Here is a 16,107-nt window from a genome sequence, read left to right as displayed (position 1 = left end):
CATGGAAGAAAAGTAACGCAGTAACTTGAGGCAACTCAAGAGAAGTCAAAGGAATTCCAGATAACTGGTTCTTCTAGTATTACACTGTTCTCATCTGGATCAAACAATGGACTTTCGTAAGAAAGTACTGAAAAGTTTAAAGTTCAGAGGGCAAGTAGAGCAGAAAGAAGCAGCATAGAAATTCAGTAGAGATGATGATTATATTAAAAAATATATATAGAATTACAACTAGAACATATCAGAGCACGGATATAGTTTTATTCTATTTTTTCACAAGAATACAGATTCCTCCAAGCAGTATCTATGACAGCAACAACACATGGAGGCTTAAGACCTCCTCTGGATTACTCAAACTGTTCAGCTCAAATAGCGTCGACTCTCAGACCAGAGCAACACAGTTCAAACTTCCTGCCTTCAAGGCAGGCAAAAGACAATGCCAAAAATGCCTTTTTTTTCTTTGCACCATCAGGTAGCAAAGCACCATACCTTGCCATTGTTGAAGGTCATCTCAAACCACCGTACGTGCTACACACACCAGTAGGTACTACACACATCAATGGATCCCTGCAGTTGTTTGGCAAGCACCAAAACGCGTCCTACTGACAGTGAGCGCAAGTGGGTTCACAGGACTAGCAATCCATCTCATTTTACACAAGCAGCCATGGTCAGAGCACACACAGCACAGAACAGATGTGGCCCACAACCACCTGCAATCCATGACAAGCAGCTTTTCTGTCACTAAACTGGCACAGCAGACAGCCTTTCAAGAAGTGCTAGCAAGACCCTCGTTGCTCCTCTCTCCACCGTCAGGAGACCAGGGGCAAACCTAGAATAAGATGGTTGTTGCCTGCAGACCTTATCTGTGCCTAGTCTGGAGGGCCTATCAAATAATCTTCAAAAACACTTACAGCAAATCTTTCCTCAGACAAGGACATGACTTGCAGCTCAGGTCTGACGAGCAAGAAACCCCACTGTGTGTTTTATCACACCACAGAGGCTACTTGAACACGCTGATGCCTTCTCAATGAATGACAATCCTCCTCATTCCAAGTCCTGCCACATGCAAGGAAACATAGCAGGACTTGATGCTGTCTGCCTTATGAATGTACAGCATATATAAATTACTATAAATCCCCAAAACACATTAAACATTCATTTTTAGCCTGCTTTAGCTTCTGAAACACAAACAGAAACCATGCTTTAATCTGAAAGGCTTCTGTTAAGCACTCAAATATATCAGTACTCATATATATCAGAAAAGTCATAAGTCTAACTTCCAGCTCACTGCAACACTTTTTAATGGCAAATCTGCAGTGTTAAGTATGTTCTTTTACCCTAATGTAAATGGCACCAAATTCTTCCTTCTTTAAGTAACACATTTATGGAAAAGCTGAGCCTCGTGCAGCTATGAGTCACTGTATTTTGAAATAGAGAATTCACACACAAACTTCAAATAAAAATCCTGACCCTGAGATACAAACAGGCTGATGAGTTTGTAATACCAGCGTGCAACAAAAAATGGAGCTTGTGGTTTGTGAGGTCAAAGAACTGAGCTGCACTATAGCCAGTTTTGTTGAGAGTTAACTCAGCTGTTTCCTGTGTCTGCATCCTATAGAAAGGAGAGATGGATTTCATATTTATCATGTAAGAAACACAAGCTTCCCAAACATGAAGACATAACTCATGAGAACTAACCTAGAAGAACAATTCTTTTCTACTAGATACCTGCTGTTCAAAATACTGATTATTAATATTTCCCAGTGACTAAAAACAAGATTACTTTGGTCCTATGACTGCACAGCTGACCTTCAGCGTCGCTGCGTGTCAAGCTTAGCTGCACAAGCATCAACCACATTATTATCCATATTAAGTTGTTAAGCTCTTCTAGGCCACTGCTGTAACACGGCATTTTCCTGCTCTCTACAATTAAACGCAAAAATTCGTCACAACAGAGAAAGGCTAAACGTTCAGATCTGGGCAGCTTTCTCAAGCTAATGCACGCTGTACAGCTTGCAAAGCTAATGCAATTGCTCAGGAAGCCATGACATGCTGGGATGACATCACACCTAGCGTGCACTGAGGCCTGAGGACAAAGGCTGGATGTTTACAGCCAAGCCAGATAGAATTACAATTCATGGGCTCATCACTTCTACAGAGTCTTTGTATCAACACCAGGACAGACTGGGAGCTTTGTCAACACCAACACTTCTGGTGCTTCTGTTGCAGAATACAGCAAAAGGATTGAGTCTCATAATAAATGTACCAAAAAGCAAAAACAAAGAAAGAAAAGCTCCACATTCCTGCCACTGGAACAACTGGCATTACCATTAATTATCCAACAAGGCTGTTTTACTTGCACCGCTCAATAATCTTCAACTGGTTTCACAAACCCCCAGCAATACCGTCCTGACGTCAGCATGAGACTTCAGCTGCTTCTCTATTTCTACAACACTGTTTCGAGTGTGAAGTTACTAAATTAAAAAGCAAACCCCCAGCCCACAACCCTCCCCTGGCCAACCCAACCCCACAACACCTTGCTCACATCCCTGAGACGGCCACAGCCTGCGCACAACAGCTGCTACACCTAACACAGGAACACAACATGCCCACACATTTTATTATGATGAATGGTCAGGAAACTCACCCAAACCTACATCTTCAGCATCACGGCTTAAAATAACTGTTACTCACTGCCACTTCTTAATTTTCTTTGATTTTTTGATAACCTTTGATTGAGTGCTATTTTTTTTTTCTTCTTTGAAATCTCCTTAGTAAACTGGCTAAATAAAAGCCAGCCAACTGGATTCCATTTCCTAAGCTTTGGCAGAATCTCTATCATTGACAGAAATCAGTACCATTCTTTTTACATCTTTTTAGAACTAAATTACAAATTTTCCCTGTGTTTTAATTAAGAGTTCTCTGGGAATCTCTTTTCTTACCAAGACATTCAGAAATCACCATTTATGATGCAGCCCAAAGGACACTGAACACATTACGGTATTCTGACACTTCATTTTCACATTTAGGGAAAAAACTGCACTTCTACATACGAAAGAATTCTAATTTCCTTAATAAACTATCAGAGCAGCAATGCTGTTTTACATAAAATAAGTATATGCAGTGGGAGGTTTAAAAGTCAAATTTAATGAGGGTGTGGAGGGGCATGGTGAAGAGAGTAAAGCCCTTACCCACCTGCCTTTGATCAGCAGAACACCTGCACTTTGCTTTCTCTGTGGATTTGAAGACTGCACAGGACATACCATTACCTGCTGCACGGCTAAATGCACATAACAGCAAGACACACTTCATTCACTGGAGTTCAGCCACAGAGAGATCCTTACCTACCCCAGAGCCACAGAAAGCAAGCTTCTGCTAGCTTAAGTTTCTTACAGTCTTCCTGAAGTCACAGACCAACATCTGCACCAAAGCATGAACTCTGAAAGGAACCTACATCAACTGACTAAAAAGCACGCATCTTTTAAACTCAGAAATCATTGCAATACCACCTTGAAGTTCACTGACTGCAGCCTATGCTGCCAGACAATTCCAGACAATACTGAGTGCTCTGCTCAGAGCTCCAGACACTGCGAAAGCTCAAACATCTTCACAGAGGCAGGTGACAGAATGCCACAGCCCTTATCCTATGCAGGTTCTGCTCACATGTTCATCACTACATCACTGAATACCTTCAGAAGCACATCATAACACACTCACGGCTTTCCTCTCCAAAATATTCTCCAGAGAAGGATGCAAATGTAGCAGACCATGCTGCTTCAGAATTGTTTATGTTATTAAATACAGCCACAGCAGAGAAGTCAGCGTCGAAGGCACGTGCCTGGCAGAAGGGAAAGGCCATCACAAATTGCATCTCTATGGAAGTACCTGTAACAATCACAAATTGTTCCAAGCAAAAATAAGTACAGCTTTCTGCACAAACAAGTCCTGTTGACTGCAGAAGGCTACCAAAGAAAAACAGAGGAAGGGAGAAGGCAGTGAAGATCCCCAGGAAAGACTTCACTAAATGCTGCCTTCCATCCAGCACATACAACAATCACTAAGCTTGTGACACGACCTAAGCTATGTCTGTGTTACATCTAGGCACACACACAGCTCACGCATACATCATTACCTTAGAAGAAGCCATAACACACACAAGCAAAGCAGCAAAGACAAAACTTTACTTTAAATGGTTACAAACATGAATGCAGATGTGGCATCACAGCTCATACGCTTCTTAGGAACAAGTCTTCACACTTAGTCAGTTCTTCAAACTATTTTGTCTACTCAAGATGTCCCACCTGCTGATTCTCACATGTGGAACTGCACAATACCTTTGGAAAATGATCCTTAGTGGACTGCTTTATCAGCTGCTCAACAACTCACCCCATAAAGGCAGCAGGCTGTATGCTGCCCAGCATGCCACATCCACACACAGTTAAAATGTCAACTGAAAGCATAAATGCAAAACGGTCGCTTTTCTGATAAAAGCACAGTTACTTACCTTTATTTTGAATAAACATTTTATTCTTCAGGTCACCACCATAAGGCAATATGCCATCAATTCATCCACACAAATTCACAGGAAATGCCCTTAACGCTTCTGTAGGGACCCAAAGTCAAACGCAGCAGGTCTCTGCTCAGCCCTGAAGCTACACTACACGTGGTTTTGCTGACTGCACTGCACATGACAGCTGCTGAGGAGCAGTGTGAGGTCTCCACAGATGGAAACTGCTGTTCAGGATCAACACAGAGAGTGAGCTAAGTAACATTCTTTTGCCAGTATCACTGACAGATGTATCCCTGCGTGCCTGTATTCTCACCTAACAGCTGTCAGGGAACGAGTGTTTGAGAGCTCACAGTCCCAGTGCATTACACAAGCATTCAAGCTGGCAGTGGTTAACCCAATAAGAAGCTGGACACATGCACTGATGAGAAAGATGCTCTGACAATCTGATTCTGCAGTACTTTGCTTTCACCACTAGCAGAGTACCTTAAGTCCAAATTTCTGAGGGAATTTCAGTTACTGGAAACTATCAACTTAAAATCAAGGGTTGCTAATCACCTGTTTTTGAAACGATACCTCTTCTGAATTTATTTATAGGCACTATCAAGCCCAGTATGGCTTCTAATGAGGTTAGAAGCAGCAGTTATAGCTAAGTTCCAACATGCCATGCTCCTTCTCTGCCTGACTCTTCCCAGCAGATGTGCTCTTGCCTTTAGCACTTTGGACATGCAAAGCCCAATGACACTTCTGCTGCCACCCAAAAACCCAGGCTTACCCTTCCTCCTCTCCAGTCTCCTTATCTTCAGAAGTGCAGGTCTTTCAAGCATTCAGTCAACCCACTCCGTACCAACGAAGGCACGGTGCCCTTTCCCCCTCACAACCAAGAGCCTTCCTCTTTCCTGCAGCCCCACACCAGGCTCCAACCTCTCACACCCGCTATGACTGCTGCTAAGCCACCTACCTTCAGGTTACTTCATTTACAGTCACTTGTTCTTTTCTTTGAATGTGGATTTCCAGTATTGTGGAGTTCCACAAACATTAACCATTAAGAAGCTAAACAATTCACTCTTACCACTGACATTTCCCAGCTCAAAATTCAAGGAAACCCCTGACACCTTGAATAGCACTGCAAAGGAACACTTCAATTTTCTTCCAACACCACTATGCAAGTTCCAACAGAGCGTATCTTCCCCCCCCTTTCTGAATACTCACCAAAGAAGCTATCAGAAAATCTGCAGTTGTGAAACACTCTCAGAGGGGTTAAAACTGAGAGCTCTGGGATGAAGGAGAATACTAAACTTCAAGAAATCCTGTGCTTGTTTCTCTGCAGTTACTTCAAACACCATTCAGAATGTCTTGCATGCATGAGATAATGAGAAAGGTAAAGCATGTAGAATCATGACTTTTAATACCACGCTCAAAGACTACCACTGGAAACAGGAAGCTGGCACCACATAGGCTAACAAGTATGCTTATTTCCAGCAAGGATCAGCTGGGAGCTGCTCTGTTCCCAGTAATTCCAACCACACTGAATGCTGGCTGACGTGACATCTGAATGTCACACAGCATCTCCTTCCTGTAAGCAGCCATTTAGTTTTCCAGCTGTCTTCTGGGAGCTGGTGACAGTCATTTTCACTTCTGCAGAGCTTACAGCTGGAGAAATACAGAACGTTTCTTAAATCGTCAACTATCAAGTCTATTAGAAATGATCTATTGCCATTCATAATCCAAAATAAATAAACGAACTTGAGCCAGGAACTCAGGGCTTCATAACCTTTCAATATAGAGGCCACACAGAGGCAAACAACCTGACACTGCCCAGCAGCGGTTCACACTGAAGCAAACCTGAAATAGCAGTTCTTTCTGTTTATCAGCCTCTACAAACATCCGTTCCTATTCAGAAGTTTTGACCTTCTTTGTTGCTGCTTTTCAAATGATTCAAATACTATCCAGAGAATTTCTCCACATTTCTATCTTCCATCCTCCCGATAGGAACTGATGTTACAAATGAGCTTTCACTCCAGTTAGGAGGCTGCTTCTCTCAGTTTAGTTGTCACTGTAGCAGATCAGACACTGGCATAAGCCCACTGGATCAATGCTGGCTCAGGAATTCCACACACAAGCATCCCTGAGCACCAATGAAAGCCCAGACAGTGCTTGGCAAGCAGCTCCCCATCAGCAGTGCTGGCTTCAGCAGTCTTCCCCAGCATTCACTCATTCCTTTGCCCTCTGTTATGCTGGTACAGCTGTCTGTGCAGCCACACAGTGAACCAGACTGGGAAATTATCCAGATCAACAATGACCCAGTAAAGAATTTCCATGTGCCAGCCAGGTCCTTCACCCAGTAAAGTCAGTTTTGGCCACCTCACAATTTACATAGCCTTTGCTGTCTGCTGCCAGCAGGATTACCAAGCACACAGGACACAATCATACTTTGTTCTTCCTATCAGCTCTAATTTTTAACACTAATTTTTTTTATATTGAGGGTACCAAACTATCAGTGAGCAGTATCCATGGTAGAATACAGACCAAATGCCCACAAATTTATTCTCATCCATGTCTCACGGGAAGAAGTTCCATTATGTGAGCACAAAAGATCAGCTCCATCGATAACTCCTGATGTCACAGCGTTCCACTGCAGACAGATTGCCATAAAGGACCTGGAACTGCAACTTTATTTTGAGAACAGGACACGCTTTACACACTACTCCCTTTCTCACACTGCACTGACAGAAAGCTTTGACAGAAGAGTTGGAATTTTATCCCTTCCTCAATGAAAAAAAAGTAATGAGGAAAAAACTAAAAAATAAAAAATAAATCAATCAATTCTAACAGCGCATCCTCTTCCTTCTTTCTGGTAGCATAAGAAGATTAACAGGTAATGCCAATTGTTAACACTTCAATTTTGACACTATCCACTAAGAAAAGTCATAAAGCCATGACAGATGCCAACTGAAAATTGTTGGCAACACAAACCAAATAACCAACACAAACCATGAGATGACTCTTAAGAAGTGAATGAGTAACCCCAGTCAAAGTTGCAGCTTCTTTAAAGTTACAGAAAATCAGAAAACTCATGAAAATTACCAGGTATCTTTCTGTCTTGGACAAAAGCCTCTCAAACAGTGAACAAAGAAGCGTGCTGAGTAAAGAGAATATAATTCTTTTCCATAAAACTTCTTCCAATTATCGAAAGGCAGAGAGAGCTCCTGTGAGGACAACAAACAGTCCCAGTTCTGAAACAATTACATAAGTAATTCATGTAAGTAGCCTATTTGGAGTAAGTGCTATTTCTTAAAGCCTCAACATATGCTAGCACTGATATGTGAAGCCCACCACTGTGGCATTCTCGGATATTTTAGGCACACTTCACACCTTATACAGGGAAGAGTGCAACCGGCCTGCAAAGTCTGCAGTGCTGGCTGCAGCTTTTCACACATAGCACAGCTAAGCTGTAGCATCAGAGAGTTAAGTCCTACGTCTTCTAGAGATAAACCATTCCTCCTCCTCACAGTATTTCTTTTCCAATTACAGCCTTGGTATAGAAAGAGAAGAACACTCAGTCTTTGCATTTTGTTTTGATAAATAAGACTGGACAATTTCTAGTGTACAAGCATTATCTTTCCTAAGTTACTTGAGTGCCTTCCTTAGAACTCAAAGAATATCTAATTAATTCTAGTTAGGGAAATATGTGTTATCCAGGTAGAGTTGTGTATGCTTTTATTTAGCCCTTGTATCCACACGCTGCAAGACAAAGGTTTCAGCCCTGCTATGGAGTGCCTAGTCACGTTTAAAAACATAGCTGTGGTTTGAATTGGAAGCCTCGTTCATCATGCGGTTAGTTCTGCATACAAATAAATAACCTCCTTAAAAGTCTGTCAGCTGCCCAGGCATTAGCTAGGAGTGTGTTTAATATTGAAACCTCGTGCCTTTTAAGAATTATACGATGTTCTAGGATACTCACTTTCAGTATACAACTTGCCAAAAGCTTCAAAGGTGACATCTTTCCATCCATTCTTGATTAGAAGGGAAAATAAAGTTTTCTCCCCTCAACTGCAGTTATCTATACACAGGAACCTTTCCAAGTATCTTCCAACTCTGATTTTGCAGCAGGGTATTTTTCATTAAAGCAGGAGATTTTTCTCTCCAGCAGGGAAGCAAGTGTATAGCAGAGTCAGCCTGCTCACATGGACTGAAACTGCTGATGTGTGAAGGATATCATTACATGTCACAGCCCTGGATCTGTTTGGGTGCAAAATCCACTCCCACAGAGAGCTGGCACAAACCCTATTCCTACCTACAAGAGGTACTTTAAGGACTCAGGATTCCAGTGGAAGTTTTGTGTGCAACTGGAATGATACTATTGTTGAGGTTCTTCACAGCATATATTTAAAAAACAATATTCTTTTTCCGGGGGAAAAAATAACAAAAATGTGCTGCTTTGTTTTTTAGAATCCAAAGCAGCCTTGCTATTGAGCAGGGGGGAGAAAAAGCTAAAGATTGAACTGTACCACACCTTGGAATACTGTGACTTTAAGTTTCATAAGGTACCAAACTGAGACTGCAAATTGTAAAAACACTTACCTAAATGATCAGTAAGTAACACACTACTGTGAGTAAGGCCACTGATTTGATACTACCTCAAAAAATACAAGAATATATACTCTTGGCAAGGACACTAGCTATTGAATTCAAATGGGATACTACTGCTATGTGAAAAGAGCCTGAAAAGGAAGAAGAAAAAAAAAAAAAGGAAAAAAAAAACCAGAAATCAGACTCCAGAACAGAGACACCACTGCTGGCACAACAGAAAGGGAATGTGAAGGTGCACAGCCTGAACAAGTTCAATAATCAGACAGTTCTGAGGCACAAGAAGCAATGTTTCTGACAGATGACTCCACCCTACAGTGTCTCTTAAAATAATCAAATTAACCATTTAAATTCCAACACAGGTAGCAAACAGAAAGGAGGCAGATTTAGAAAATGTTTGTTTGTCATTAAGTACTTAAATACTTCATTAAGTAGCAGAGCTATCAAGCAAAACACATCTCCCTACACAGTCAAGCACTGCTCAGTAGCACAGGTAGAGCAGTCCCAGGGCGCTGCAGCAAATGCAACCGTGGCAGTTCCACAAACTCATACTGCAGACACTCAGAATATCATCTTAGAAATCCCAGGGCTGATTCCTAGTTGAGCTGTGGAATTCAGTCTAGGGCACTGGTGGAGGAGATCTATGCAGTTCCTAAGCAGATTCTCCCTCACCTCTCCAGGAGACTGTTTGCTCTGTCCTCTGCCTTCTCTCTCTAGATCCAAGAAAATAAAGGGATCCGTTGTGAGAACTGGAGCAACTGAGTAACCAAGTCTCTTTTCAGCCACAGTGCAGAAGCTGCTGGAAGCTCCCTTCCCTACCAGATTATTCTCTATCCACCAACTTCAGTGCCTGTACACACTGCTAGACAGCTTTCACTTCAGCTGAAATACTGAGGTGCCTGAATAAAACCAACCAAAAAAAAGTAATTATTGAGTCTTGCACTTCTCTCCCTCTTAACAGCATCCCTAACTACCCGGATGCTCCAACCCATGTAAGCTCTTGGTGAGTACAAGAAATAGCCTCAAGAATTTCACCATTATTGTAGAGCTTAAACTTGTAGGAAGCAACAAACAACCGAAGTTACCTCTGTGCACTGCAAATGTAAACTGTTAAGGTAGCAGCATCTACTGCAGAGGGTGAGTGCCCTCCCCAAAGAAAACATTCACCAGTATCTTTATAGCCTTACCAGCTTTTTTTAGCACCATAATTTCAAGTTATAGCTCCCATGGTAACTTGATTCAGCTCTCCAGAAGCTCTGCAGATCAGCTGAAGCACAGCAAACTAGAGTTACACCTTTCCAGTTTACAGTACCTACAGAAATAAACCGGAGGCAAGCAGGAGCCTGGGCCAACAGATTCATTGGCTGGGGGAGGAGGAGGAAGGAAAAACTTCATAGTGAGCTCTAACACCTCAGTCCAAAGCCCAGGACACAAGTCCAGCAGTTATCGTTCTTTTTGACTCTCCCAGGAGCTTCTCACTTGCCTCTTGAGAGCCACCCCTGCATCTGAAGCTGCCCTCTCCCACTTATTTTTAGCAGGTAAGTAAATAGCCACCCACCTCAAAGAGCCAAAAATTAATCAACCCTGGAACAACCAAGCTGCTTGCAGGCAACTGTGAAACACAAGTTTCAAGAAGTTCAGGCACAACTTCTTTTTAAAGCAGAAGTCTTGTGTCTGTAGTTTGAAAAAATCTTTTCCTGATCTTTTTTGGAAGCAGATATCACAGTTCTGACAGCACACACAAAGTCTCCTGATTTCTAGGGCAAGTGACTGCAGTAGCCAACTGCAGCTGCAATTTCCTCAATAAGACACGACAATACCTCAGCCTGTATCTCGCTGTATGGCTGGGGCACACCTCAAACCAAGGCTGTAAGCAAGAGGGCAGAGTTCTATTTGGAGCAAGAGAATTGCCTCTGAAAATACTTAGGGCAGAAAAGCGTCAGAAGCAGAAATGCACCACAGCACAAATCCAAGGCACCAAGCTCTTCAGGCCTCCCTCCTAGGCTTCCCTGTCAGCTGTCACCTGACAAGGAATAAGGCACTGAACTCAGCTGCCAGCTGAGGACACAGTTATCAGACCTTCCCCTTAGTTCTTAAGGAAGAGAGTTAGGAGAGTTGTGATCATGCTGTGGGGAGAAAACAGACAGGCTGCTCCCTAACGAAACACTTTCTATTACATAAATAATACCTGAGAAAAGCCGCACAATCACTTGTCTGATGCACTGTATCTAAACACAAGAACATTGATGTATTTGGCTGACTTTACTATTAAATGACATCTCAGGCTTTGCAAGCGTATGGGGTAAAGCAAGCAGATCACAGAACTGACTTCCCAGGCTGTCAGCTGTGAAACTATAACTCTCTTAACACGTCTCTTTCTATTTAATAAAGTAACTTCAAGACAAGCGAACATCCTGCCAAGACAGCCAGCCCTGCCTGGTCTGCACACAAGTTTCTATCTTTTGAGCACTCAGATATTTGGACTTGCGCACAAGTTTCCACCCCACACTGCTTGGAAACTGCATACTTTTATAGGCAAAGGACAGAAGAGCTGTGGAGCTCACCTCCCTCAAACACACAGCGCGACTGCATGCTCACCCAGCCAAAACTTTTCAGTGTTTTGCTCCTAAGCTGAACGCTGATAGGGCGTTTAGGTCCGCTCACAGCTGCGACACGGAGACCTTCAGCACTTGTGCACGAGCCGGACACCGATCCACGCAAACCCTTCGGCAGATTTAGGCCCTATCCGTGAACTTTTAAAGACTTAGCGTACGGAACGTTTTATATCGCATCCCTCCTGCTAGTTAAAAACAAACACCGAAGAAAAAGGAGAGAACGACAGAGCCCCTCACGTCTGACAGCGCTGCCGGCACAACTTTAAACGCCGCCAGCGCAGCGAGGAGCCCCGACAGGAGACGGCCGCCGCGCCGCCAGCCCCCAACACGCGGCAACGAAGACCAGCGGCCCCCGCCCGGCCCGGCAGCGACCGGCGCACCCGGCACGGCCCCGGCCGGCCCGGCTCCCCCGCGCCCTTTGTTCCGGCCCGAGGCGGACCGCCCGCTCCCGAACTTTTGTTTGCGGGCCCGGGCAGCGCGCAGCCCGAGCGGCCCCGAGGCGGCGGAGGCCGGAACCCCCCACCCGACCCCCGGTCGTCCCGCGCCCCCCGGGACGGCGCCGAGCCCCCGGTCCGCACCGTGATGTTGCAGTGGATGGTGAGCGGCGGCGGCGGCGGAGGGCCGGAGCCCGGCGGCGGCGGCAGGAGCACGAACTGGCAGTGCAGCTCGTCCAGCTTCCAGGAGACGATGCGGAAGCGCTCGTGGTCCTTGTCGAAGATGGACTCGAGGAACTTCAGCTCGGCCTTGAGCCCTGACACCGACATCCTGGCCTCATCTCCGGGCCCGGGCCCGGGCCCGCGCCGCCTCGCCTCGGCCCGGCCCCGGCCGCGCCTGCGGGGCGGAAGATGGCGGAGGGCGGGGGCCCGGGGCAGCCCCAGCGGCGGGGGACGGCGAGCGGCGGCCCTTCGCGCGGCCTCCCGCACCCCGCGCTCTCTCCGAAGGGCGACGGCGCGGCTCGCTCCCCTGCCCGTTCCCCCTTCCCTTTCCTCCCGGCGGGCTGGGCCAGGCCGGGCCCGCCCCGCCCTGCCCCGCCCTCCCCGCGCTAGGCCGGCCCCGCGGCCCGGGACGCACGCAGCAGGGCTGGCCGGGCCCGTCCCCGCTCCGCCCCGCCGCCGCCCCCGGGCTGTGCTCCGCCCCGCCCCCCGCTCCCCGCCATCACGTACCTGCGCTCCGCACCACGCGCGGTCCCACCGCCGCTGCGAGAAGTCAGCCCGTGTCCCGATGGATTGGTACGAACAGAACTCCGCGTCCAGCTGAAATGAGGCGATAGAGGCCAATTAAAAAAAGCACAAACACGAGCGTTTCGTTGAAGTTCCTCTGTAACAGTTCATATATTTCTCTCTCTCCCCTCCCCCGAAGTCTGAGTGGATGCAAAGTGGATGCTCACAACACTGAGGGACAGAGGCTGCTCCTAGCTCTGCTTCGCCAGGTCAAGTCCGCTCTGTATCCTCCCTCCTCCTCCAACACTTTCCGTCACTGCTTTATCCATTGACAGTTGTGTGTTTGGGGACGAGGACTATTTCTCAAATGGCACAAAGGGATGGCTGCAATGAAGTCACACCATGGCAGAGAATTTTTGCTGTTTCCCAAGCATCTTTTAGTTAATGTACTGCACACACACATGCACACACCTGATGTTTTTTCCTTTTCCTTTGCAAAAATTGATGTTTTATATAAAACTCCTTAACTCCAGAGGAACTGGCAGCACTACACAAACCACAACCTGGATCTTTTCAAGTGGTGAGAGCTCCTATCTCAATCCAGAAAAACAGTCAAGTGCAGGCCCAGCTCCAAGCACTTCCATCTGTGGGCTTGACAGCTCCTGTCCTTCCCCATGGAGACCATGCTTTGCTACCACAGAGGCCAGGAAGGAGCAACAGTAGCTAAAATCTCTGCATGAAAAAGGCCAGGAAAACCAAGGAGAGTAGAAAGATACAGTTTTATTATTTCTTTTTTCCCTCAAGTATCATTTGAAAGATGCCTATTGTAAAGTGAGTGCGACTCAGCTTTCCTAGAAGGGCTCAACTGCATTGGCTCTGACTGCGGAGCCTGCAAAGTGACAATGGAGCAAATAGGACAGTTGTCTGTCGAGGTATCATCACAAAGAAGATTTAAGTGTAATGGCAAATAAGCCATAAATAAACAGCAGAAAATTACAAGTCTACCTATTGGAAAGGGAGGACCTGGAAGAGCCTTTCTGTGGGAACACTGGAGACAAAACCAAACCAACCAGCCCTTGTTATGTGTTACATGATGTGATGCATGAAACAGCAGAGGAATGAATCTGGTGACTCAGCCCTATTTCACTCACACAATGGGATTTTGGCCTAGAATGCCTCACTACAGCAGAGAGGTAGGTAGGCTCAGCAAGTTCAAACGACTGTTTTGTCACACCCTTCCCAGAACTGTCTCTATTTCTACCTCCGGTCTCCCGTTCTCCCTGTCCACCTGCAAGGTTCCCACCCACCTGCCCTCCCTGTGTCTCTTGCTGCCTGTGACACCCAGGTTTTGGGCAGCTGCAGGGTGAGGAAGTGCCGGCTGGCTGGGAGGTGCCATGCCTGTGCTGGCTGCCCAGCTGGTGGAAGGCACCCAGCCATGCAAGCAGCATGGCGTCTCCCGGCCATCTGGCAGGCCAAACAAACTGCTACATTGGCCAAGCACAGCCTGCAAGCCATATGCTGTTTAAGTCTGGCAAAACATTCCCCTGTTCCTTCAGTCTGCCTTTTCGTTGCAGGCTTCAAGAAGCAACATGCAGCTGCACAGCCACCACTCCCCGACATTCTGTTGCACTCCTCCATATTTAGTAGGCATTGTGCAATGCTGTGACACTGCATCTCTGCCTGTGAATTCATTTTGTTGAAGTCCTTGAGAACACGCACTGGGGATGCCTTGTTCTCTGCAACACAGAAACTGCTTCAGAGGTGTAGAGAGCTGTTCATCGTGTCTGACTCAGTCCTTCCTTTAGGGACTTGCCCAGGGCTTTGACATGAATGCTATGCTGGTCACAGGATGACTTAGGAAATCCTGACTTTCCCCGAAACCAAAATGAATGCACATGGGAAAAGACCTGACATTTCTAGATAATAAAGGAAATAAATCTTGATAAAGAGCCTCGGGAGCACTGCATTAAATTCCAGTGATTACAGACACTCTCAAGTTCCCCTGATCGATACTGCCTGAAAGCACCATCATCTTCTGCCTTCTTTCCTATCTGTACATCTGACATCATGGGGACCTCCCTCTATTTATTACAGAACTAGATTTCCCCTTCCATGAGTCTGCAAGTTCAACCAAACCTCTCTGTTAGGAAGAGGACATGCCTTCATAGTCCTCCGTTTCTTTTATTTCTTTATCTAGAACAAGTTTCTTAAGAGCCCTCAATTGAAACTGTCAGAAAACAGAAGATTCCTCCTTGCTTTCTCAAACAGAACTGGCAAGAAAAAAAAAGTTCAGACCAAAATGATTTTTTCCATTAGTATTTACTGCTGGTTCTGTCTCCAGCATATCAGCTAGTTACATCCCTGGTGGGACAGAGAGCCAAGCAGCAATGGATGAAGAGGAGTCCAGGATGAGCTCATAAGAAGGAAACGAATGATGATGTAGGATGGATGAGCTTTGATGGAAGCATCAGAAGCTGTCTAGGACTGATAGAAAGGACCTTGAAAGAGCACAGATGGATCTCAGTGTATTTTAGTTCTATTGTTCTTGTGAATGCCTCTTTCAGGCGTGCTGTGTTTCCAGCTTAACCTCTGACTGAAGCATTTGCACACTCAGGTGAGTGTTTGTGCCTATCAAAGGACTCTCTGAGAACAGCTTATGGTTCTGTGCTTGTGGGTTGGTTTTTTGTTTGTTTCTTTTCTGTCACTTACAGCTTAGCCCTTAGAAAGGGCCTTTATTTAATTCTTATCTGAGATAAATAGCAAGCACGAAAGAAGGAAGTGGCATTTTAAAAGTAAGATCCTGATCTTTTGTAACCCCAAACCTTAGCAGAAGAAAGAAAAAAACAAAGTTAATGAGATGGGAGGGAAGTCTAAACTGTTTTTTAGTGATGGATAATCATAGAATGGCCTGGATTGAAAAGGACCACAACGATCATCTAGCTTCAACCCCCTGCTACTGCAGGGTCACCAACCACCAGACCAGGCTGCCCAGAGCCACATCCAGCCTGGGCACACAGTACGATTATATTAGGCAATTTGGTAATAGTTGATCTTGGTGTCGAATAAGCAATTTTTTTCACAGGCAGCAGAAGAATGCAGGCCCAGAAAAGGTAAATAATAGTGGATGTCCTCATATGGAGAAAAATGAGGCAGGAAAGCTCAGCTGGAACCTCAGACAAGGCAGAAACAGTGAGTCAACAAGATCCGGCTTTTCCAAGATACAGTCCAAGCTGCCTCA

The 16,107-nt window shown here is 45.5% G+C and overlaps 1 protein-coding gene and 1 long non-coding RNA gene across 2 annotated transcripts in view; both read right to left on the bottom strand.

The window, feature by feature from the left end:
• The window catches only part of UBE2Q2 (ubiquitin conjugating enzyme E2 Q2), a 36,059-nt gene extending 23,542 nt beyond the window's left edge, over positions 1 to 12,517 (bottom strand). Inside the window, exon 1 of the mRNA XM_052672211.1 lies at positions 12,288 to 12,517. Within this exon, the coding sequence (XP_052528171.1) occupies positions 12,288 to 12,473 (186 nt within the window). The 5' untranslated portion in view covers positions 12,474 to 12,517. The remainder of the gene's footprint in view (positions 1 to 12,287) is intronic.
• Positions 12,518 to 12,890: 373 nt separating this feature from the next.
• The window catches only part of LOC128075442 (uncharacterized), an 89,629-nt gene continuing 86,412 nt past the window's right edge, over positions 12,891 to 16,107 (bottom strand). Inside the window, exon 3 of the long non-coding RNA XR_008203817.1 lies at positions 12,891 to 12,962. This is a non-coding gene — a long non-coding RNA (uncharacterized LOC128075442). The remainder of the gene's footprint in view (positions 12,963 to 16,107) is intronic.

This window comes from Tympanuchus pallidicinctus, unplaced genomic scaffold (assembly GCF_026119805.1).
Source record: "Tympanuchus pallidicinctus isolate F22 unplaced genomic scaffold, pur_lepc_1.0 scaffold12, whole genome shotgun sequence".
NCBI lineage: Eukaryota > Metazoa > Chordata > Aves > Galliformes > Phasianidae > Tympanuchus > Tympanuchus pallidicinctus.
Note: the sequence above shows the minus strand (reverse complement) of the source record. Positions and strands in the feature narration are given on the sequence as shown.